Genomic DNA, 22912 nt, shown 5'->3' with positions numbered 1-22912 from the left:
AATGCTCTAAATCACAAATGATTAGAGAAATGCAAATTAAAACAACTTTGTGGTACCAGGTCACACTTCAAAGATTGTTTAAAAAAAAAAGTAATGATAAATGTTGGAGAGGGTATGGGAAAAGTGGGGCACTAATGCATTGTTAATGGAGTTAGATGATGGTGATCCATCCATTTTAGAGAGCAATCGGGAATTATGCCCAAAGGGCTATAAAACTCTGCATATCCTTTGACCAGCAGTACTATTACTGGGTCTGTATCCCAAAGAAATCATAAAGAAGAGAAAACGATCCACAGGTGCAAAAATATTTGTAATAGCTCCTTTTGTGATAGCAAAGATTTGGAAAATGAGTGGATGTCCATCAGTTGGGGAATGGTTGAACAAGCTATGGTAAATGAAGGTAATGGAATATTATTGTTCTATAAAAAATGATGAACAAGCTAATTATGGAAAGGCCTGCAAAAATTTATCTGAATTGATGCTGAGCAAAACAAGCATTAACAGCAATACATAGTATACGGTCACAGTCAGAATGTGCAATGATCAGCTGTGAAAGACTTGGTTCTTCTCAGTAGTTCGGTGATCCAAAGCAATCCCAATAGACTTTGGACAAAATGCCACCTGCATCCAGAAAAAGAACTAGGGAGCCTGAAGTAAATGAACACATGCTATGTTTCCTCCTTTTTTCTGTTTTTTTTTTTTTTTTTTAATCTCTTCCGTGGTTTTTTCCCTTTTGCTCTTATTTAAAAATAAATTTGCTGTTAAAAAAAAAAAAGAAAGAAATTGGCTTAAATCACCACATTGTTGAGAAAACTGATCACACTTGAGCATCACATAATCTTGTTACTGAGTATAATGTTCTTCTGATCACTTCTAAAATCAGCCTGCTCATGCTGCTTTCCTTCTTCTCTTCCCTTCTCCTGCCCTCCCTTCATTCCTTCCTTTGTCTTTTTCTTTCTTTCCTGTTTTCAGGAAAGTATACTATTGAATCTACAAAATCAATAGATAAATTAGGTCAGCAGGTGAAAAGAAAAAACACATATAAGCTATTCAAGAATCATCATTCGTACCTTCAAGAAAAGAGAGATAGATATTTATTGAATTTCACATATGCTGGGTCTAAATTCTTATTAGTCTTAGGATGATTTCCTGAGTGTTGTCTATAACTAAGCTATTATTGTATTTTCTAAGCAAGTATAGGTACAGTCTATTGTTTTGTAAATGTGAGAATTTGTTATCCAGAACTTGCCTTGACTTATTGGTACCAGTTAGCAATATTGTTAAATGATTCCTTCAAAATGAAATCGAAAAGTATTCTTTAAAAACATTTTTTCTCAAAATCTTTCAAAAGCCATCTGGATCCATCTGGTTTTCAGAAACCATTTCTAACTTGGCTATTTGTCAGCATTTGCTTCTCTAGTTCTTTTGTTTCTAATTTTCTTTTTTACTTTTTTCAAGTTGTATTTATTTGTTATTTATTATCTAATTTAGTAGAAAAGAGAAAGACAGAAAAGAAAAACAAAACAAAACAAATCAGAACATTCTCATGTGCCCAGAAGAATTACAATTACAATTACTTTTCCACTGAACTCAGGATCATGTCAGTCTGGACTGCTGAGTGTAAATCCTTAGTTCCACATTTGGGCACTAAAATATAATGTTCTGGTTAGTTATCTGGAGGTCTGTGGACTAGCTTTCGTTTCAGCTGAGTAATCACCAGGAGAAGGGCCAGAGATAAAGTCTAAAAGTCTTTCTTGTCTCCTTCACAGTCTGTCTCCTGCCTGAGGCTCGGCTAGTTTTCTGGAGGCCCTTCAGATGGGCCTTGGTCTCAGTGGTAGAATCAAGAGGACAGGACAGCCACCATGAGGCTGATGAAGATGAAAAGTCTCTCTGAGTCTGAGACCTTGAGCACCAGCCTCCTACCCTCTGCCTTCTCCGAGTCTGCACCAATCTCTCAGGAGAGCCATCAGGAGCCTGACCAAAGACGGAATGTCTCTCTCCCAGCCCTTGTTGGCTCTAATGTGTTTTATTACAATTACACGATGGTAGGTGTGAATCTTTTAGAACTATATTAAGTACTAAGTGCATGTATTGAACTAGGGAACTATGAATCACCCTGTTAAACTAGATAACCATTGTCTTAGCAATTCCTCTGAGTTAACACCGTCTTTCAAGGACACTTCTCCAGAGTTCTGCCCTTTACACACCTTTACTTCCTTGCAGGCTGTTTTTTGTTTTGTTTTGTTTTGTTTTGTTTTTCTGTTCTCTGATATACACTTTTTAAGCTTTGTTCTATTTATTCATTTTCATCCTCACCATCTCTCCCAAGCAGGCAATAGTTAAGCACAGTTGTATTTAATAGATACACACACACATATATCACAGAGCCACAAACAGATACATACATCTCTATATACACACACACAATAGAGTAATATGCATACTTATCTACATATACTTAAACACACACACATATATATGTATCTGTGTATAAATATACATACACCCATTTATCCATATGTAAACATGCACCTAAAACAATATTAGTGTGGGTGTTTATGAAGATTTTTAAGGGCACACAGTAAAGGTGTCATCTGCCTCAGTTTCTCTAAGGATAGCAGTCAAATCCTTAGTGCCTCCTTTGATCAAACAATCAGAATACACAACTTAAAATCTGGGAAAACCCTGAAGGAATTTCGTGGTCACTCTTCATTTGTTAATGAAGCTACTTTTACTCAGGATGGACATTTTATAATCAGTGCATCATCTGATGGCATTGTAAAGATTTGGAATATGAAGACCACCGAATATTGAAATACTTTCAAATCTCTTGGCAACACTGCAGGTACAGATATCACAGTCAACAGTGTTGTCTTCCTTCCTAAAAATCCTGAGCACTTTGTTGTGTGTAACAGATCAAATACAGTGGTCATCATGAACATGCAAGGCCTGATTGCCAGAAGTTTCAGCTCTGGTAAGAGAGAAGGTGGTCATTTTGTCTGCTGTGCCCTCTCACCACGTGGTGAATGGATCTACTGTGTGGGTGAAGATTTTGTGCTATACTGTTTTAGCACAGTAACCGGCAAACTAGAACGAACTTTGACAGTTCACAAAAAGGATGTTATTGGCATTGCTCACCATCCCCATCAGAATCTTATTGGTAACTACAGTGAAGATGGGCTCTTAAAAGCTCTGGAAACCTTAATTTCATGATTTCATTTTTGTTAGCCAGAGAGCATGCAACTTAAATGGAAATATTTATGTGTTGCTTTTTTTGTTTTAATTTTTTTAAGGGGAAATTGCCTAAAAATGCTATGAGAGTAATTTTACTAAATTTCTCATTTAAGTAGAAGTTACCCTTTTTTGTATATTTTTTAAAATATTAGCAGATCTGCTTATAAAGAAGCAGATATTTAGTGGACAGTATATTTTCAGTAATCCTGTACCAAAAGAGTGAAACAATGTCATTACTATAACAGGTTCCACTCCTTTTGATTATTTGTAATGTTAGTTAATATGTGCTTTCCAAAGGGAAACTTGCAAATAATGAGTGAGCTCTGATTTTCCATTATTGTTAATTAACCATTTTCAGTTTTTGTTTCTTTGAAATCCTTTGATAGAATAAAATTTGCCACTTGCATAAGGGAAAAAAAAAAAGATTTCTGGGAAACCCACAATCCCACACTCTTGGAGGTAGAGTGATTCATTCCCTTGACTACCTTTGTGCTGGCTGGAGACTTTGGATTCAGAGGGAACTGGAAAGAAGATTTGGAAAGAGACAGTAAAGGACTAACTCCTGGCTGCATTTTGGTGATAATTGGAACTGAAGTGAAACTAAGGCTGTCTCCAGAAGCTCTCCAAGAAACCTCCTCCCAGAGAATGATTGTATTCTAGAGAAATAGAACACTACATTTTGGCGCCCAACATGGGAGTGAAATGGGGCTAAGTCCATACTTAACAATTCTCTAGCTCAGGGTTCACACTTTTAGTTCACACCTTTAAAAGTAGTTTACACCTTTAAAAGGAGCAAGTTCATTGGTTGTAAGTAGTTCCCACAAGCCCCTGGAGTACCCACAAGCCCATTCTCTGGGAGGATAAAAGAAGTTAGAGTCTGGAAGAGTCAATCTGGTGAAGGTCAAGGAGAAGACTTCCCACACTCTTGAAGGCAGAGTCTGATTCCCACACTCTAGGAGATTCAGAGTCAAGATTTCATTCTCATGTTAACCTTCGCTCTGGCTGGAGGCTCCAGAAGCCTCCTAAGAAACCTGCTCACAGAGAAAAGGATTTACAGAAAAGAAAACTCCTCCCAGAGAAGGATTATAATTGAGAGACAACAGAACATTTACAAAGCTTGACTGTATCTAAGATCAGTGACTACTAGCTGTACTTTTTTCTCTATTAAATTTGACTCCTGATCTGTCTTAGTATTTATGCACATCTCTTCTTTTCTGTCTCTGCCATGTCTTCTACTTTAATTCTGCTCCTTAACTTGTCTTGCTATTACTTAATCTCCCATGGATCCCAACTCTATCTCCCCCTTCCTTTTTTTTTGCATTCCCCTCCACCTTTCCCTTCTCTTTATTTCTTTAGATTTTGAAGGATGCTATGCTCTTCAGGGTGTGTGTGTGTGTGTATGTGTGTGTGTATAATTGTCTATTTAACCCATTCCTGATATGAACAGGTCTTCCTCCCCCCTCTAATGCTTCTGAGTCTATTCTTTCTCGGCACTTTAATTGTATAAATTTTTCTTTTGAGCTACACAATTCTTGATGTCAGTTGTAAATATATAGTATACATTTCCCATGTAGTAAACATAATTTGTCCATGTTAAGTTCCTTTAATTTAATCTTGGATATTGGCTTTTATATGTAAAATTTCCTTCAAGTTCTGGTTTTCTACTAAAAAGTCCTAAAAATCTGCAAGTTGGTAGAATGTTTATTTTTATTCATTGAATATTATAAATAATTTTACTGGCTATAATATTTTTGGCCACAGGCCTAGTTCTTTGGATTACCAGTAAATCCCCCTGGATTGATGAATATTCTAACAGGTGATAAGATACCTCATCTAAAGACTTGGAGATTTAGCATCTGAAAAGACTACTAGTCTTGGGGTTGGGGCAGTTGGCACCCTGGGGGGGTGGGAACTAGCACCTAGAGGATTAGGAGAGCATGAATATAGGTTTGAGAATGTGAAAGAAAAATAAAAGGACAAGAGATAGCAAATATGAGGAGGCAATATTCTCTTCAAACATCTCTGTTACCTGCAGTAATACACAGAATTTTAAAAGGAAGGCACCATGGAAAAGAGAAATCTCTGGGATTAGCTTAGTAGTAATGGCACAAAGCATCTACAAGGCCATTCTAACAATGGAGGCCTTGGAGGCTTTTGATTATATGAAGTGTAGAGGGAAAAGAGGAAGATTAAAGGAGTAGAAGAGCTATGAATCAGAGAATGAGTAACTAGGTGAAACAGAAAGGGAACATGGACAATGAGGAGAAGGACAGAAATCTTCATTAGAAAGGGGGAGGAAATGGATGGAATTAAAAGTGAATGGACAGGACCAGTTGAAAGGCAAGAGATGAAGGGAAACTAAAGAGAACTAAAAAAAAAAAAGGGGGGGGGAAATGAAGAAATGTAGAATGAGATAGAAGCAGAGATGCCATGTGCCATCGAGAAAAAGATATATTTGTTTCCATTCCCATGCATTTTCACCAGAAATTTATCTTAACTTTTCTAAAATGTTATAAATCTTCATTCATTGTGTCATATTTATCTAGTTCTGAGAACAAAAATTTAAGACCCCTTACTAATGTGGTTTTTCTTATTTCCTCGCTCAACTCATTTAACTTTTAAAATGTGGATGGCATCATTTGGTGCCTTTATGCTTATTATAGATATATGCTTCATTGTCTGTGATACCTTTTAGCAAAATGTAGTTTCCTTTCTCATCTTCTTTAATTGCTATTACTTTTGCTTTGCTGAAATTCTGATTGCTACCCCTGCTTTTTTTTTTTTTTCCAAATAGATCTAACAACACTAAACAAACAAAAACATTTCAAAGACCAAGAACTTTGAAAATTGCAAGGGCTCTGTTCAATGCAATGACCAACCAGGATTCTAAGGGAGTAATATGAATGAATGAATGAATATCTATTTTTCAACATGATTGATGTGAAAATTTCTTTTGCTTGACTTTGCATATTTTCTATGAGAATTTGATTTGTCCTTTCCTTTTTCCAATGAGTAAGAAGTATAAGGGACAGAATAAATATGCTTGTCAATTTAAAAAATGAAAAAAATAAAATATAGGGGAAAAAGGATAACTTACATTTGTAAAGTCTCACACAAGTTTACCAAGAAGCAACTCCACAAATATATCCCTACGTAAGAAGTTCTGAAAGAAGGATTTGGAAGTTTGAATGGACTGATCACAAGCTTAGCATGAAGAACCACTAGGATGCAGTAATCACTTTATTGCCATCTTGGGCTACATGAAGAGAGGCAGGGACAGACAGGGGATGATCCCACTGTGCTCTTGTCAGACATCATCTGGATTGCTGAATTCAGTTTTGGGTGCCAAGGTTTAAGGAGGCCTTCATAAGTTTTAAGGAATATAGCAGTGCATTTCCAGAAGTAAGAAGAATCTTGAGTTCAAAGTACATGAGGACTTGACTCCTGCTCAGCCTCAGAGGACACAGCTGGCAGCCATGAGGGGAAGCTACAAAGAGGGTAATCTAGGCCTGGTGTCAGAGAAGTTTGTAACAATTAAAGTGAGCCCAGAGAGGAATGGGCTATCCTGAGACATGGTGGGTCCCCCTCTGTTTGAGGCCTCCAAGAATTGTCAATGAGAAGCAAAGAAAAGAGAGCTGAAGCTCATGGGTCATCAGAATGGCGGGACTATTTATAGCATTTGTGATGGCAAAATGGGGAATAAGCTGGATAATAATAATAGTATTTGCTACTTTACTGAGAGTTAGTGAACTATCTGTTCCATTTCTGAAGTTGAATTTGAACCTAGTCCTTTATGACTCCAAGCTCAGGACTGTATCTACTGTGCCTCCTAGATGAACTTCAGTAACTCATTTTCTAATTGTTGACTTCATGTTCCTGGAAGAAGACTGAATGTCTAAGATAGCTGGATTGAGGAAAGGGAGCTCAGGCAAAGGAATATTCACAAGATTTCTCTGCAGTATGGATTATCTGATATGGACAAAGATAACTCATATTTAAAAACCTTTCCACACTGGTTATATTTATACTGTTTCTCTTTGGTATGAATTCTCTGATGTACAATAAGACCTCTTTTTTGCCTAAAAGCCTTTCCACACTGGTTACATTCATAAGGTTTCTCTCCAGTGTGAATTCTCTGATGACTAGTAAGACTTTCCCTTTTTTATAAAATTTTTGCATATTGAATTACTTTATAAGATTGCTCCCTAGTGTGTAAGAGTGCTCCTTTCTGGATAAGCATTTTGGAAATAGTTACACTTACAAGGTTTTTCTCTGGTGTGGATTCTATGATGGTCAGTAAGTTTTCCTTTTTGTTAAAGCTTTTCCATATTCATTACATTCATCAAGTTTCTCTCCAGTGTGGATACTGTGAGGAACAGTAAGAGTTATCCTTTCGGTATAGCATTTCCCCATTGGTCAAATTTATAAGGTTTCTCTCCACTGTGGATTCTCTGATGTAGAATAAGAGTATCTGTTCTTACAAAAGTCTTTCTACACTCATTACATTTATAAGGATTGTCTCCAGTGTGGATACTCTGATGTACAATAAGAGCCCCTTTTTGTCTAAAAGTTTTTCAACATAGGCTTCATAAAATTTCTCTCTAAGGGTAATCCTGATATTCAGTAAGAGATTCCTTTCTTGTAAAAGCCAATCTAAACTGGTTACATTCAAAAGATTTTTTTCTAGTGTGAATTTTCTCATTTTATCAAGAGATTCTCTTTCTGTAAAAGCCTTTACACACTGGTTACATTCATAGTTTCTCTTCAATATGCATAACCTTATATCTAGTAAGAGCCCCTGTTTCTCTGAAGTGCCACTTATTGAAATGGTAAAGTTATTTTCTAATTTGAGTGTATCCTATGGTTGGTTATATTACTCCTCTTCTGACTGGCAGCTTCTCAAAAGAATTGATTGGCAAGATGAGTTGATCATTCAGAAAAGTTTCAGTGACAGTTTTGCAACTTTACCAGTGTAATACCAAAGTAATACCTGAAGAAATTCTATCATTTTACAAGTTATTTTATGTATTAAACATTATTTTTAAAAGTTCAACATTAAGCAATATTTGTAATAGACCTTTGAGTACATCTGCCATTTAATGCAATACTTATCATGAGCCAATAGAAATATAAATCTTTTAAATAATAACTGTAATGGGCCAGAATTCTGGAGAAATTCTTACTACAAGGTGCTAACTCAGTGGAACTCATAAGACAATGGTTATCTAGTTTAGCATGGTGAATAATAGTTCTCTAGTTCAGTACATGGACTTAGTGCTTAATATAGTTCTCATAGATTCACACCTACTATGATGTAATGATAATAGAGTATATAAGCTGGGACAAACTCAGTCAGAGACATGCATTCCATCTCCCACCATGATGGTGGCTAGAGGTCGGAGCAGAGCATAAGCCTCGGACTCAGACATGCATTCCATCTCCCACCACCACGGGGAACTGGAACAGACTCAGGGAAGCCAGAGGACTGGAGTCTGGAACACAAGCTCCCAGCCTCAGGGAGACTTCAAGACATCGTGGTATTCCTCCTGCCTCCCCCACAGAAACCAAGACACATTCCAGAGGACCTCCAGAAAGCTAGCCCAGGCCCCAGGCAAGGAGACAAGACTGTGATAGAGACAATAAAGATTTTTGCACTTTATCTCTCACTATTCTCATGGTGATTACTTTGCTGAAATGAAGACTGGTCCAGAGACCTCCAGAAAGCTAAACAGAACCTTATAAACCCAAACCTGAATGCCCTGTTAAAGTTACTTTCCCAAGGCCATAGAGATACAGAACATAAATTCAACCCATGTCCAGACTCCAAAAGTAGGGATCTTCCCATTACACCAGGATGCCATTCAAGCAGAGGACCAAAAGAAAAGGAAGGCTCCAATATGCCCAAGAAGCTGTCTGCTAAGCCAAGGCAACTTTTATTTTCCTTTCCTCACCCTCCCTCTAGTGTTATAGCAAGACAAGGCAAAGTATAGAAGGCATCAGCACCACATCATTTTCTCCCAGTATTCTCTCCCTAATTAATTTTCTTCATTATTTTAAAGTGTTTACATTTCATCACAGAAGCAATCAGCTTTGTGTATAAAAGCCTTTCCAGACTGGTTATATTCATAAGGTTTCTCTCCAGTGTGGATTCTCTGATGTCCAGTAAGAGATGCCCTTTTTCTAAAAGCCTTTCCACACTGGTTACATTTATGAGGTTTCTCTCCGGTGTGGGTCTTCTGATGTACAGTAAGAGCTCCCCTTCTTGTAAAAGCCTTTCCACACTGGTTACATTCATAAGGTTTCTCTTCAGTGTGGATTCTCTGATGTACAACAAGAGTTTCCTTTCTCCTAAAAGTATTTCCACACTGATTACATTCATAAGGTTTCTCCCCAGTGTGGATTCTCTGATGTATAGTAAGAGATCCCTTGCTTCTAAAAGTCTTTCCACACTGGTTACATTCATAAGGTTTCTCTTCAGTGTGGATTCTCTGATGTACACTAAGAGTTTCCTTTCTCTTAAAAGCCTTTCCACACTGGTGACATTTATAAGGTTTCTCCCCAGTGTGGATCATCTGATGTGCAGTAAGAGCTCTCCGATTTCTAAAAGCCTTTTCACATTGATTACATTCATAAGGATTGTCTCCAGTGTGGATTCTCTGATGTGAAGTAAGAGCTCCCCTTTGTGTAAAAGCCTTTCCACACTCATTACATTCATAGGGTTTCTCTCCAGTGTGGATTCTCTGATGTACAGTAAGATATAACTTTTGTCTAAAAGCCTTTCCACATTGATTACATTTATAAGGTTTCTCTCCAGTATGGATTCTCTGATGTGCAGTAAGAACTCCCTTTTCTCTAAAAGCCTTTCCACATTCGTTACATTTATAAGGTTTCTCTTCATTGTGGATTCTCTGATGTACAGGTAGACTAGACTTATATTTGAAAGTCTTTCCACATTCATTACATTCATAAGGGTTCTCTCCAGTGTGGTTTCTCTGATGTACAGTAAGACATAATTTTTGTCTAAAAGCCTTTCCACACTGGTTACATTTATAAGGTTTCTCCCCAGTGTGGATTCTCTGATGTACAGTAAAAGCTCCCTGATTTGTAAAAGCCTTTCCACACTGGTTACATTTATAAGGTTTCTCCCCAGTGTGAATCCTCTGATGTACAGTGAGAGCTCCGTTTTGTCTAAAAGCTTTTCCACACTGATTACATTTATAAGGTTTCTCCCCAGTGTGGGTCCTCTGATGTACAGTAAAAGCTCCCTGATTTGCAAAAGCTTTTCCACACTGGTTACATTCATATGGTTTCTCTCCAGTGCAAATTCTTAATAAATGTTTAGTAAGAGATCCACTTTCTGTGAAAGCCTTTCTACGCTTATCTTCATAAGATTTCTCTCCACTCTGGATCTTCTCAGGTTCATCACAGATCTCTTGCCAAGTGAAATTAGCAGAACCTTCACTGATAAATCTTGGCATGAGTGATTCTACCACTGAAAGGCTTTGCTCTGTAGTATGTTCCTTCATTTCAAGTCTGATCTCTTTTTCTGGGGGAAAAAGAAGACAACAAAGAATAAAACAAAGACAGACAAAACACAAGCACAAATGCATGCATGCAGGCATGTGCTCACAGAGACATACTCAGATCACACACTTATTTCACTTTCTATGAAGAGAAACTCAATTATTTTCTATTTGCTCAGATAAAGAGCAAAATCCTAACTGGGCAGAATCAATCATTTAAAAATCCCATTACCTGACGTTCCAAGAATGATTGAATTTCTAATGAGCTTCATGCACAAATATATTGGATCCTCACAATAAACCTGTGACAACAAAGGAAGTGCCTTCATTCTCACTGGGAGCATAGCTCAAGCTATCATCTCAGAATGCTTGAGTGACTTTAACTCAAATCCCAGCAGCAGACAATGGAATCTGCACCCTCTGATTGGAAACGCTCTACATACAGCATTTGACAAGTTAACTCTTTTGTCAATACTTCCTGTTACTTTTTTGTGATCACTTTCAATTTTATTTTTTTTCTATTTATTACATGGGGTCACGTTCAGAATGCTAACAATTTTTTTTTTGCATGTTGATTTTTCATATTTCATCTAAGGCATAAGCAATTTTGTTTGGATCCATTACTTTTTTTTTTTTTTTTATGTAGTCACTAATTATTCTTTTTTTTTTTTTAAACAATTATCATCATATTACCTTACTTATCCTTTTAACAACCATAATTTTAAAAAAATCCCCAAGGGATTTAGCTCAAACATTTGTCAGTGGCACCTTAAGTTGTAAATTGTCCTCTGGGACATGTATGCCCATCTATCTACCTTAACAACTATCTTTCTGCAGTGATTTCAAAGTATCATGACCAGGAATACACAGCTTTATAAGATCATGCAGTGATTACACCAAACTCTGAGGGCTTATAAGTGCAACATCTTTTTTCAGTTTCTCAACTTGGGACAAAATTGCTTCCAAAACTTCAGGAAGTTTGGACATTCAAGTACAAATGGCCACAGACATGAAAGGACCCTCAGTATCTATCTCTTAATGTACCAGAAAATGTGGCAACTGGGCTAGCACCCTGGATACCTTAGAATCAGCTGAATGAGGATACCCAAAAGTCTTTACTCTTGGTCTTTAGCAGTAGAAGTGAAGAGAATGACCGTGTAGGATCTCTGCAACCTCACCACCTTGTCTGTCTCACAGAAGTGACCCTGGCTAGTCTACTGCACCTCCTAGTCCCTCCCACAATTCTCTGTATACATCAAATGATTGGGCCAGCACAGGGTGGGGGAAAGGGCCATTTTCCAAGGATAATATTGTACTGTCCAATCAATAATTGGCTTCAATTACTTGATTGTCCGACCTAGTGCATTGACATAAGAGCTCCAGCCCTTTACAAGAACTGTTCTCTCATTCCTGGGTTACCAAGTAATCGCTTATGATCCAACCAGTAGCTACCAGATCTAGATGTTTCCTTTCTTGCAGCAATGAGGTCAGGCTACCTTTAAACCATAGTCCATCATGAAATTGTCATGGAAGTCTACAACCTTTCTACAAAAATGGCCCCTGACATACCACTCACTGAAATGTTAAGGTCATTTTCTAATTTGGGCTTCTCCTCTGTTTATGTTACTCTTCTTCTATCTGGCAGTTTCTCAACATGGGTTGGACAGTCATAATGTAGCCATTTTAGTCATGGTAGAAAAAACAGAAAAATATCTGGTGAAATTCTACCCTTTTAAAGGTTACTCTGCATTATTAAACATTACTAAAGGGGAAAAAAACATCTGTGAGTGACCTTTCAATGCATTTGTGTACATTATTAATGTAATACTTATTATAAGCCAATAGAAATATAAATCTTTTAAAATAATAATTAGCAAAAATTTAATTGATTAGAGTTTTTAAAAGTGAACCTCCATCTCTCCATGACACCTTGCCTGATTCTTCTATTTTCCACATGTGTGACCATTTTCATCATATCAATTTCAGTATCAGAATAGAGCTGGGAGGACAGTAGAAAAACTGTAGATAGGGCCTGGAACCAGTAAGAAATGAGTTTTATTCACATCTCAGAAGTTTGCTTGTCCAGTGACAAGATCTCTGTTTTCCTCAGTTTATCTCTAAAATGAGCCTAATACTAGCACCTAAGGCCTAGGGTTCTCATGAGGATAACATGAGACCATATTTATCCTCTGCATGAACCACCGTAGGTGCCATATACATGTTCACTGTTTTATTTCATTTTGACTATTTTCTCCCCAATTGTCCTCTCTTTAACCACTATTATCCTCACTAATTAGTGACCTCCTAAGGTACTAAATGTAAACAATTTTCCTAGTCCACAGTGAGTTTCTACATAGTTGCTGGTAGATTGTCTGCCCCACAGTCTGTGACCTCCAAGAGAGCAGATATTGCTTGCACCTCTTTCTGTTCCTGGTACTTAGCCCAGGGCCCAGGATGGAGCAGACCCACAATGTTTGCTGATTCGAAGTCCTAAGAAATGGCTTAACTTGGACAACATGAGTTATTTTGGCTCCTTCAGGAGAATTCCACTGCCCCAGATTTCAAGCAATGACTCTTATAGGACCACAGATGATCATTGGGAGTTGGGACCCACAAGGCCATGGAGAGCAAGTCTCTCATTTTATAGATGGGAAATTGAGATTCAGTGACTAGTCCAGGAAGCCACTGCCAGAACATATTTGAAAATATTCCAAGGCTGAACTTTCTCCCCCAAACCAAGCTTTTACTTCCTGGTGGGTCCTAAAAGTCTCTTGTAAGCACAACTCTCATGTCCCTGCTTTCTCCTCACTCACCTGGAGGGCAGCTCCTCTGGCCTTCTGGGTGCAGCATCCAGGGTACTTCCCTTTGCTCAAAATAAGAGATCACATCTTCTCTGGAAACTGGAAGTCCTGGGCATAGAAAGCAGTTAGGGATGGAGATGGAGAGGAGTTTGAAATTTAGTTCTCTTTAGAGAATGGGGTGAGGATCCAGAGCTGCTCCATTTTGAGATTCACCTCATTCTATTCAAACAAGTGAGTCTATGGTCACCTATTAGTGCTTGTAATGTTAGTTACCCATGAGAGGGTTTGCCCCATCATGCTGTTGTACAAGGTGTTCTGAGAAAGAGGCAAATGCTCTTCCCCCACGTCCTATCCTGTTGGGTTCCATTGTGGCAGAAACTTCTAGCCCCATACCTGGGTACAAAGGGTTCTTGGGCCTGAGCAGCTTTGGTCAGATAAAAAGGGACCTTAGTCCTGGAACCCCTTCTTCATAGGACAGACTCATTCCTGAGTTTCCATTATCTAGAAATTATGTAGAGCTGATAGGGTGGTGGAGGGACACATGTGTAACGTTCTGATTGTCTCTCAGTTGTAATCTTTCTCTGGGAGAAGGTCTGAGAACCAAATAATGCAAGGGCTTCTGGGAAGAACCACTTCAACCAATGAGCTTGTTCCTCCTAGAATTCCTAAGGTGTAAACTCCCTTTAAAGGCCCGAACCAAAGGTCTGACCCAGAGAACTGTCAAGTCAACCTGAATTCTCACCTTGTCACTGTCCAGACAACCTGAATTCTCTGCTGGTAATCCTAACACACATGTGCATAGAGGCAGGAGTACCTGAGCTTAAATTAGGCCTTGGATATTTAGTAGCTTAATCCCTTGGTAAGTATATTAAACTGCCTCAGGTTCTTCTACTCTCAAAAGGGAATAACAACATCACCTAAATTACAAGGGTAAGATGTTGAATAAACACAATATTTTATCTTTAATTTAGAAACAAGCATTTCCACAATATAGTAAAATAAAAAGATAATGGACCATGAAATGCTAAATCTACATATACAAATTGCTGTTACTTTCAAATAGGCAACAAAGTTATAAATGTTTTTCCCTCACTTTCCTGCCCCCACCCTAGAGGGGTCTGCCATTACAGAGAAATATATATGGTATACCTATGCAACCATGCAGATACACATATATGTCAAATTATGCTCTTCATTATTTCTAGTCATCAGTTCTTTCTCTGGATGCAAATAGAATCTTTGTGCTTTTTCATTACTTTAGTTATTTAGAATAACAACTTACTTGCTGGAAGTTGTTCTTACACAACATTGTTGCCACAGTGCTGTACAGAAAGCATCTGGCAAAGGAAATGCTTCTTCCCTCCCATTTCCTTCCCACCACTTGTGCTAGAATTTGAGAGCAACAAGAAGGAAGATTAAGGACAAACTTTCTGTATTGGGGACAACTAGGTACTAGGGGCTAAAAATTGATGGCCATTAAAAAGTAGAATATTCCAAATGTTAGACCCATCTCAAAGAACAAGCTGGGTAAGGAAAAGCTGCCTGAGCTATTTTCAGAGATTTGCCAGACAAATTTGTGCCCAGTTAGAGTCAGCCAAAATAACTTCTGAGATGTGTTTGTATTATCCAATTAAGGACATGTAGGAGGACCCTCTTGCTTGGATACAACCAACCAGCACTTTCTCCATTCTGACTAATACTGCTTCCCTCCCCCCCAAAACGCTGCACCTTAGGGAATGACCATATGCAGATTCAGAGTTAGCAGGGGAAATGTCCTTACCCAGGGACAGCAGGTTCCGGGCATTCTCCAGCATGACCCCCTTGTACAGCTCCTTCTGAGAAGGGTCCAAGAGGCCCCACTCCTCCTGGGTAAAGTCCACAGCCACATCTGTGAATGTCACCCACTCCTAAAGCAGCAAAAGTCATGAGATGTAGAGCTCAGAGACACTTCAGAATTAAGGTTAGGGGAACCCTAACCCTCAATTTACAGCAGGAAACAAAGCAGAGAAGGGATATGTTCAAAGGTCAGACCATTTCTGAGTGTCAGAGTCAGCTCCTGGAACAAGCCTCAGTAAGACTGTGAATGAATTTACCCAAAAGCATTGTATAGTGTTGTGACTGATGGTGTGGGGTTTGTCACCCAGGGATGGCAGGCACCAAAAGTGGGGGTTCAGCCACATGAAGAATACACCATGGCCATTCTCTCTGGGAAAAGGAGGATTTATTGAGGGGACCAAGAGAAGGGATACAATGGTAAACGAGAAATAGAGTGGGAGAGCCTATGAAAGACAAGGAACTCAGTGGAACTCACAATTACCCAGTAGAAAGGGAGCCCCCCGTGATGTTGGGGCACACCCTCAGCTGGCAGGCTAACCCTGAAGGAGTGAGTATTTGTAAAGAGGAGTGGGGTTGGGACACAGTGGGAGTTAGGGGAGATAACGCACGGCATTGTGGGTAAGGAATAAGTCACCAAGAGACAGAGTTTCCCTGCTGACTGAACAATGGGCCGTCATAGGATGTCCCAAAGGAGGTTTTGTCTGGTTTAAGACAGAGATGACCCTAACCCAATCTGGAGCCATCTCTAGGAGCAAAGGGAAAGTTTCTTATATGTTCTCCAGAAGAGTATTTCCCAATCTGGGCAATCCATGTGGGCAGACAAAAGTGGATACAAAGGCCTAGAGTCAGGGTTTATAGAGCCCCAGCACAGAAATCCCCACACACCCTGCTGACCTTCAAGCTCACTGGCAGGGCTTCAGGACATACAGTCTAAGTGAGACAATCTGGCTGGGAAGCTAAAAGGCAGCCAAATAATTCAAAACTCCCCTTACTTGGCAATGGAGAATGGAGGGGTTTTCCGGTGAGTCACTCGATTCTATGGCAGATGAAACTTGGGCCTATGTTAGCTTTCAGGTGGGAGGAGCTTTGCTCAATTTCCTGAGAGATCTCAACCCATGCCATTCACAGGGACAACTGATCTCTGATTCCTAACCTCCCCACCAAGAGAAGCTACGACAAACCTCAAGCACCCCACAGCCCCTCTTTACCAACATGAAGTAGAACTTTGAAGGAGAAAGTTCAGCCGTCTCCTCATTACTCACTGGCTCTTCTTTGGAACTTCTCTGGCTGAGCTCTCCACTCTGTCTTTGAATTGAGGGCCTCCTTCCCACCCAAACTCCAGTCCATCCTTTTGGGCCCTGTGGCTTCTCTTGTGAATTGCCAAGTGAAGGGGATAGAGAACTTACTCTTCCCAAAGAAAATAAAAGAGAACAGGCAGGGAAGGAAAATACATAAAAGTAAAGGACAGCCTGAGGAAACTGAAGTAGACTACAATTAACATTCAAAGAAAATCTGCCCCTTGCTGAAAAGCCAGTATACTGGAAGGAAAGACAGCATGCACATGGATTTAGACCCCAAGGATGACAAGTTTCCCAGAAAGACCCAACTGGTTAAAAAAATGGACCCAATCATGAAAGAAATTCTGGACAGAGAAAGTGATATTCCAATGGAAAGAATCCACAGATCACCCACAGAAAAACCAAACCCAGAAGCCAAAAACATAACGCAGGGCTACAAACTGCAAGGCTTCAAGTGGTCACCTTTAACAATTCATTCACAAGGAAAAAGTCCTACAAGCCATGAGACAGACCTTCTCATACAATGGAACTGACTGAATTTGGAAGACAAATGCAAACCAAGGAGATAAGGGGAAGAAATGGAGGAGAATGGGTTCCAGAGAGCAGTAGAGCCGAGGGTGCAGTCTAGGATGACCTATCCTGCAGATGGGAGTTGAAGAATAAGGGAGAAAAAATAATATTTCACAAAAAAGCGGAGAGTCCAATATCCAGTAAAGTAAAACAAAGAAGGGGTCGCCAGTAAGAGAAAGTTGTATCCTAAAAACTTAGAGAACAAAGAATTCTGGAGGAAAGAATGAAAGGCTGAAGAACAGAATCGAAAATTGAGAATTAAGTACATGGATTTGAAAAAAAAAAAGGGGGGGCACCTAGGGAGTGAGGGAGGAATGGGGAAAGATTGAAAAAGTGAAAAAAGGGAGACGCTTGACTTTGGAGATGAGAGAGGGTTCTACTGATCACTATTCTTAGAGGAGAAAAGGGACTTCTCCCTGAGGCTTAGGGGTTTTATGCTTGAGAAAGCTGACAGCTTTTTCGTTACACAATATCCTGAAAGAAACCCACCATGGGAAAGAGGAATCTAGAGGTTGTCCTAAAGCCAGTGGCAGAAAGCATCTACAGGTCAAAGCTCATATTGGATACTTTGGAGGCTTCTGACTGTATGAAATATACAGGGGGAAAAAAAGAAAGACCAGAGGAGTAGGGTACTATGAGCCAGAGAATGAGAAATTAGGCAAAACAGAAAGGGAAGATGGACAATGAAAAGAAGTAGTGCAATCCTCCTTGGAAAGGAAAAGAAAAATGGATGAAATTTTAAAAATGAACAGAATAAGTTGAAGGGCAAGAAAGGAAAGGAAACTACAAGAGAATTAAAAGGAAAGAGCTACCTCTTCTACATGAAGAAATGTAGAATGAAATGTAAGCAGAAGAAACGAACAAATGCCTAAAGCAACTGGAGGTAAAAGACTTATGGCAACAGAGGAATATGCCTATTTCTTTGTCACACATGGAACTTGTATAAAAATTAACCATTGGGATAAAGACATCCTGCCGACAAAGGTAAATTATTCACACATCCTTTCATTCCCTAAAGAAATAAGAATGGAAATTGATTCAGGAATCACTGACAAAAAACATAAAACCTAAATTGATATTAAATATCAATTTAAATATTAAATAATGACTAGGTCATAGAACAGATCTCACAAATGATAATATTGGGGGGGGAACGGACAATGATTAAACAATATTCCCAAATTTTAAAAAATCGGCTAAAATAGTCCTCAGAAAAATAAATTAATAAACTTAAAACAAGTATAAATGTCAAGGTGTTAAAATTAAAATCTCAGTGAATCAGTTAAAAACATAGAAGAGCAGGGCAGTGTTGTTCCTACTGTGTTAACATAATAACCACTTTTATAAAGAGACAGTCCATAAGTTATTGCGGCTTCCCACACTTTCCCCCATGTTAAGGGAAATGCCTGTGATGGTGGATTGGTCCAGCAGGTCTAGCGGACCGCACTCACCTGGGGAGGTCGGAGGCTGCCGGGGCCCATTCCCTCTGGCTCCAGGCTCCCTCTGTACAAAGAAAAGTAACCACGGTGACTCCAACTGTCCCTAGTGTTTCTGTACCTCATAGTCCCGCTGCCCCCCCCCTAACTGCCCCACCCATGTGGCAGCCCCCAAAGGCCGGAATAACAGAGGTCCCACGTGAGGCTTTTAATTCTGCGCTTTTCCGAGCACAGGATACCTGCATCCCCCGGAAAGTCCAGACAAGATCCAGTCCGGGCCAGAGCTCCGAGGGTTCGGGGAGAAGGGGGCCAGGGACCCAGGGGAGGGAGGGCTGGGAGGCGAGCAGCCGGTGCTGGCGAGGAGTCCAGGCCACTAGAGAGACAGCAGAGCTCCGGGGGGAGACAGGAAAGAGCTGGGGAGGGCGGCGGGGCCGCTCCGCGGGGCCCGGCCTGGGAGTCCCTGAGGGAAAAGCGCAGCCGGAGCCGCGAGCCGGAGCACGGGAAGCAGCCCGGGAGCCGGGTCAGTGAAGGGCGCGCAGGAGAGAGCTTGGGTCACTGGGTCCGAGCGGGCTCCGGGGGGTAGGAAGGCGGGACTCGGGGACCCCTCCGGGAGTGAGTGTGGAGGAGGAGCTGGATCTCTAAGCGAGCTCCCGGGGACGGGGGGACGGGCCCCGGCTGAAATCTCCACTCCCGGGTTCTCAGGGGCAAAGTCTGAAACCCGGGAGGTAAATGCGGGCAGCGGGAGCCAGCGAGGGGGAGGGGGGGGGTCGGCGGGGGGGGGGGAGAGAGAGAGCTCATCCAGCGGCAATAAGGGGGCGCTCTCGGTAGACCTGGAGAACCTCCACGAGGTCTGAGGAGGAGGAGGAGGAGACCGAGAGAAGCCCGCAAAGGGGGGATCACCGGCTCCGACCTACCTGCGAGGTGCACGCGCGGGTCCGGCTTCGGGGAGACAAAGCTATCGGGGATCCCGGGAAGGGAGGACGACCGATGGGCAGGCGGAGACACAGCAGCTCCAAGACCTCCCAAATCACTCCGGAGGGTCTTCCTGGTCCTCAGAGCCCGGTCCTGTCCGTCCCCCAGGAGGGTGGAGCCTTCTTCTCGCACCCCCAAGGGCCAAAACTGCAGCCTCTGACCCCCGACACAATGGTCTCTTCCGACCCAACTCCTCCCAGGCCCGCCCACTTCCGTTACCGCCCCTTTCCCCCCCCCCCCGGTCTTCCCTCCCCTCCCCGCAGCTCCCTGCAGTCACTCTCCCCGAGCCACAGACCCGTCCACGTTTCAGCTTCGTTTTACGCGTTGCCAACTCTGAGTCCATGTTGTCCCGCCAGAGGAGCTGAGGCAAGAAGAGCCGGGTTTTCGGGCTTTTGTTCGTGGAGAGTTTAGGCCAGCGACCGGCTCCTTCCTGTTCAAATCCGAACTCCTGCTCAAAACTCGTGCGGTCCAGAGCGACCGAGGGACAGCGTCTCTATAGGGGATACAGAAGTCACAAGAAAGCGGGGGCGGGGGGGGGTCCCCGGGAGCTGTTGCACCAAAACACTTCTGTTTCTCACAGCCTAAAGCAAGAACCGCGTGCGCAAGGTGATGGGGATGGGGTTGGGATGCATACAGTGGTGGGAATAACGGGATGCATACAGTGGTGGAAAAGGGCTTAAGGGGACCGTCCAGGAGCAGTATTTTCGGGGAACAATAACTGATCTTGTCTGTCGAAGCACCTCCCGCGTGTGCTGCCCAGGTAAGCAGAACAGAAACAGGCAAGGTCACTAGGGTCACCTCCATCTGGTGTGAGGCTAAGTTCAGGTTCTCATGAGAAACTTACAAAGTCCTTTTTAATTCAGCAATCTTTTCCCACTTTTCCTCTTCTCTGTCACCTTCCTGGTTTTCTATGGTCTACTCCTTTTGGTGTGTGTGTGTGTGTGTGTGTGTGTGTGTGTGTGTGTGTGTGTGTGTGTGTATCTGTGCATTTTTCCAGTCTATTTCATGACTTCTAAATTCCTGGTAAAGTTGGGCTGTGATCCTGGACTAAAGGGACACTTTCCAAGCTTCTTGTTTTGGGATTTGGGGCTTGACTGTTGGCCTATGGGGGCCTGGGCTCTCCATCCTGCTTTGCTGGGGTACAGTCTGCTCCTTCCTGGCCTCAGGGCTGGATTTCAATGAGACAGAGCTTTCCTGCTGAGCATCTGGGCTGGAAAAAATGTTTCACCTTGTCCCTATGTTGGTTCTCCCTCCCTGGAATTCATTCTGAGGCATTATTTTATAATCTGAAGGGAATTTGGTAGAGTTTCGGCCATGTTGGCTCCACCATGTTGGCTATTCTTTGGACTGGGAAGCAGGCGTTCTGGAGCATGCATTGGGAAGGGAGAACAAAGTAAGAACAGGGCATTGAAGAGATTTGGTCAGGATAAAGGAGGAATGGAGCCAGTGGAAAAGGAGGGCATGAATTCATCATTAGTGATTGAGATTCAAAATAATGAATTGAGAATGTTGAGAATAGAGTAGAAGGGGTAGAATCAGGCTCCAAGAAGGAGCACTGGTGGGAGAAATGATCATTGTGGGAGACAGGAGCAATGGTGGGAAATATTATCATTGATGGAGACAGATCATTACTTGTAAAGTTCTGTCGTCTCTCAATTATAATCCTTCTCTGGGAGGGAGTGTAGGAGAATGGAAAGGAAGGCAAGCTGTGCAGCTTTTTACTCTGCTCCTAGCTTCCTCTCTTGTTATTCCAAATTGTAAACATAAAGCTCGAGCAGCCTGATGATATTTAGAATGAGATTCTTGAGCTTCCTGAAATAAAGAGTAACATAGTTAAAAGGCTATACAAACACTATACAAACAAAAACATTTCAAATACCAAGAATTTGGAAAATTGCAAGGGCTCTGTTCAATGCAATGACGAACCAGGATTCTAGGGGAGCAATATGAATGAATGAATGAATATCTATTTTTCAACATGACTGATGTGAGAATTTCTTTTGCTTGACTTTGCATATTTTCTATTGGATTTGTCCTTTGCTTTTTCCAATGAATGAGAAGTGTAAGGGACAGAATACAAATGCTTGTCAATTTAAAAAATGATAAAAATAAAATTAATATAGAAGAAAAAAAGGATAACATATTTGTAAAGTCTCACACAAGTTTACCAAGAAGCAACTGCACAAATGTATCCCTAGGTAGGAAGTTGTTCTGAAAAGATTTGCAAGTTTCTTTTTTTATTATTATTAATTTTATAATTTTAACATTTTTTGACAGTACATATGCATAGGTAATTTTTTACAACATTATCCCTTGTACTCCTTTCTTTTCAGAATTTTTCCCCTCCTTCCCTCCACCCCCTCCCCTAGATGGTAGGCATTCCCATACATATTAAATATGTTATAGTATATCCTAGGTATATGTGCAGAACCGAATTTTGTTGTTGTTGTTGTTGTTGCAAAGGAAGAATTGGATTCGGAAGGTAAAAATAACCTGGGGAGAAAAACAAAAAATGCTAATAGTTTACACTCATTTCCCAGTGTTCCTTCTCTGGATGTAGCTGATTCTGTCCATCATTGATCAATTGGAATTGGATTAGCTCTTCTCTTTGTTGAAGATATCCACTTCCATCAGAATACATCCTCATATAGTATTGTTGTTGAAGTGTACAATGATCTCCTAGTTCTGCTCATTTCACTCAGTATCAGTTCCTGTAAGTCTCTCCAAGCCTCTCTGTATTCCTCCTGCTGGTCATTTCTTACAGAACAACAATATTCCAAAACATTCATATACCATAATTTACCCAACCATTCTCCAACTGATGGGAATACATTCATTTTCCAGTTTCTGGCCACTACAAAAAGGGCTGCCACAAACATTTTGGCACATACAGGTCCCTTTCCCTTCTTTAGTATTTCCTTGGAATATAAGCCCAGTAGTAGCACTGCTGGATCAAAGGATATGCACAATTTGATAACTTTTTGGGCATAATTCCAGATTGCTCTCCAGAATGCTTGGATTCTTTCACAACTCCATCAACAATGCATCAGTGTCCCAGTTTTCCCACATCCCCTCCAACATTCATCATTATTTGTTCCTGTCATCTTAGCCAATCTGACAGGTGTGTAGTGGTATCTCAGAGTTGTCTTAATTTGCATTTCTCTGATCAATAGTGATTTGGAATACTCTTTCATGTGAGTAGAAATAGTTTCAATTTCATCATCTGAAAATCATCTATTCAT

The 22912-nt window shown here is 40.8% G+C and overlaps 1 protein-coding gene across 4 annotated transcripts in view; it reads right to left on the bottom strand.

Moving 5' to 3' along the window:
* The window catches only part of LOC141556768 (KRAB domain-containing protein 5-like), a 29038-nt gene extending 9180 nt beyond the window's left edge, over window positions 1-19858 (bottom strand). Inside the window, exons 1-5 of one of the 4 annotated variants that reach the window (XM_074291497.1) lie at window positions 19613-19850; window positions 18714-18765; window positions 15339-15465; window positions 13571-13666; window positions 8251-10780 (exon numbers count right to left, since the gene is read on the bottom strand). In XM_074291497.1, the coding sequence (XP_074147598.1) occupies window positions 9297-10780; window positions 13571-13666; window positions 15339-15465; window positions 18714-18743 (1737 nt within the window). In that variant the 5' untranslated portion in view covers window positions 18744-18765; window positions 19613-19850 and the 3' untranslated portion in view covers window positions 8251-9296. The other 3 variants (XM_074291506.1, XM_074291525.1, XM_074291516.1) reach the window with 3 other exon arrangements.
* Window positions 19859-22912: the final 3054 nt, after the last annotated feature.

Source organism: Sminthopsis crassicaudata, chromosome 1, assembly GCF_048593235.1.
Source record: "Sminthopsis crassicaudata isolate SCR6 chromosome 1, ASM4859323v1, whole genome shotgun sequence".
NCBI classification, from domain to species: Eukaryota; Metazoa; Chordata; class Mammalia; order Dasyuromorphia; family Dasyuridae; genus Sminthopsis; species Sminthopsis crassicaudata.
This window is presented reverse-complemented; position numbering and strand designations above follow the sequence as displayed.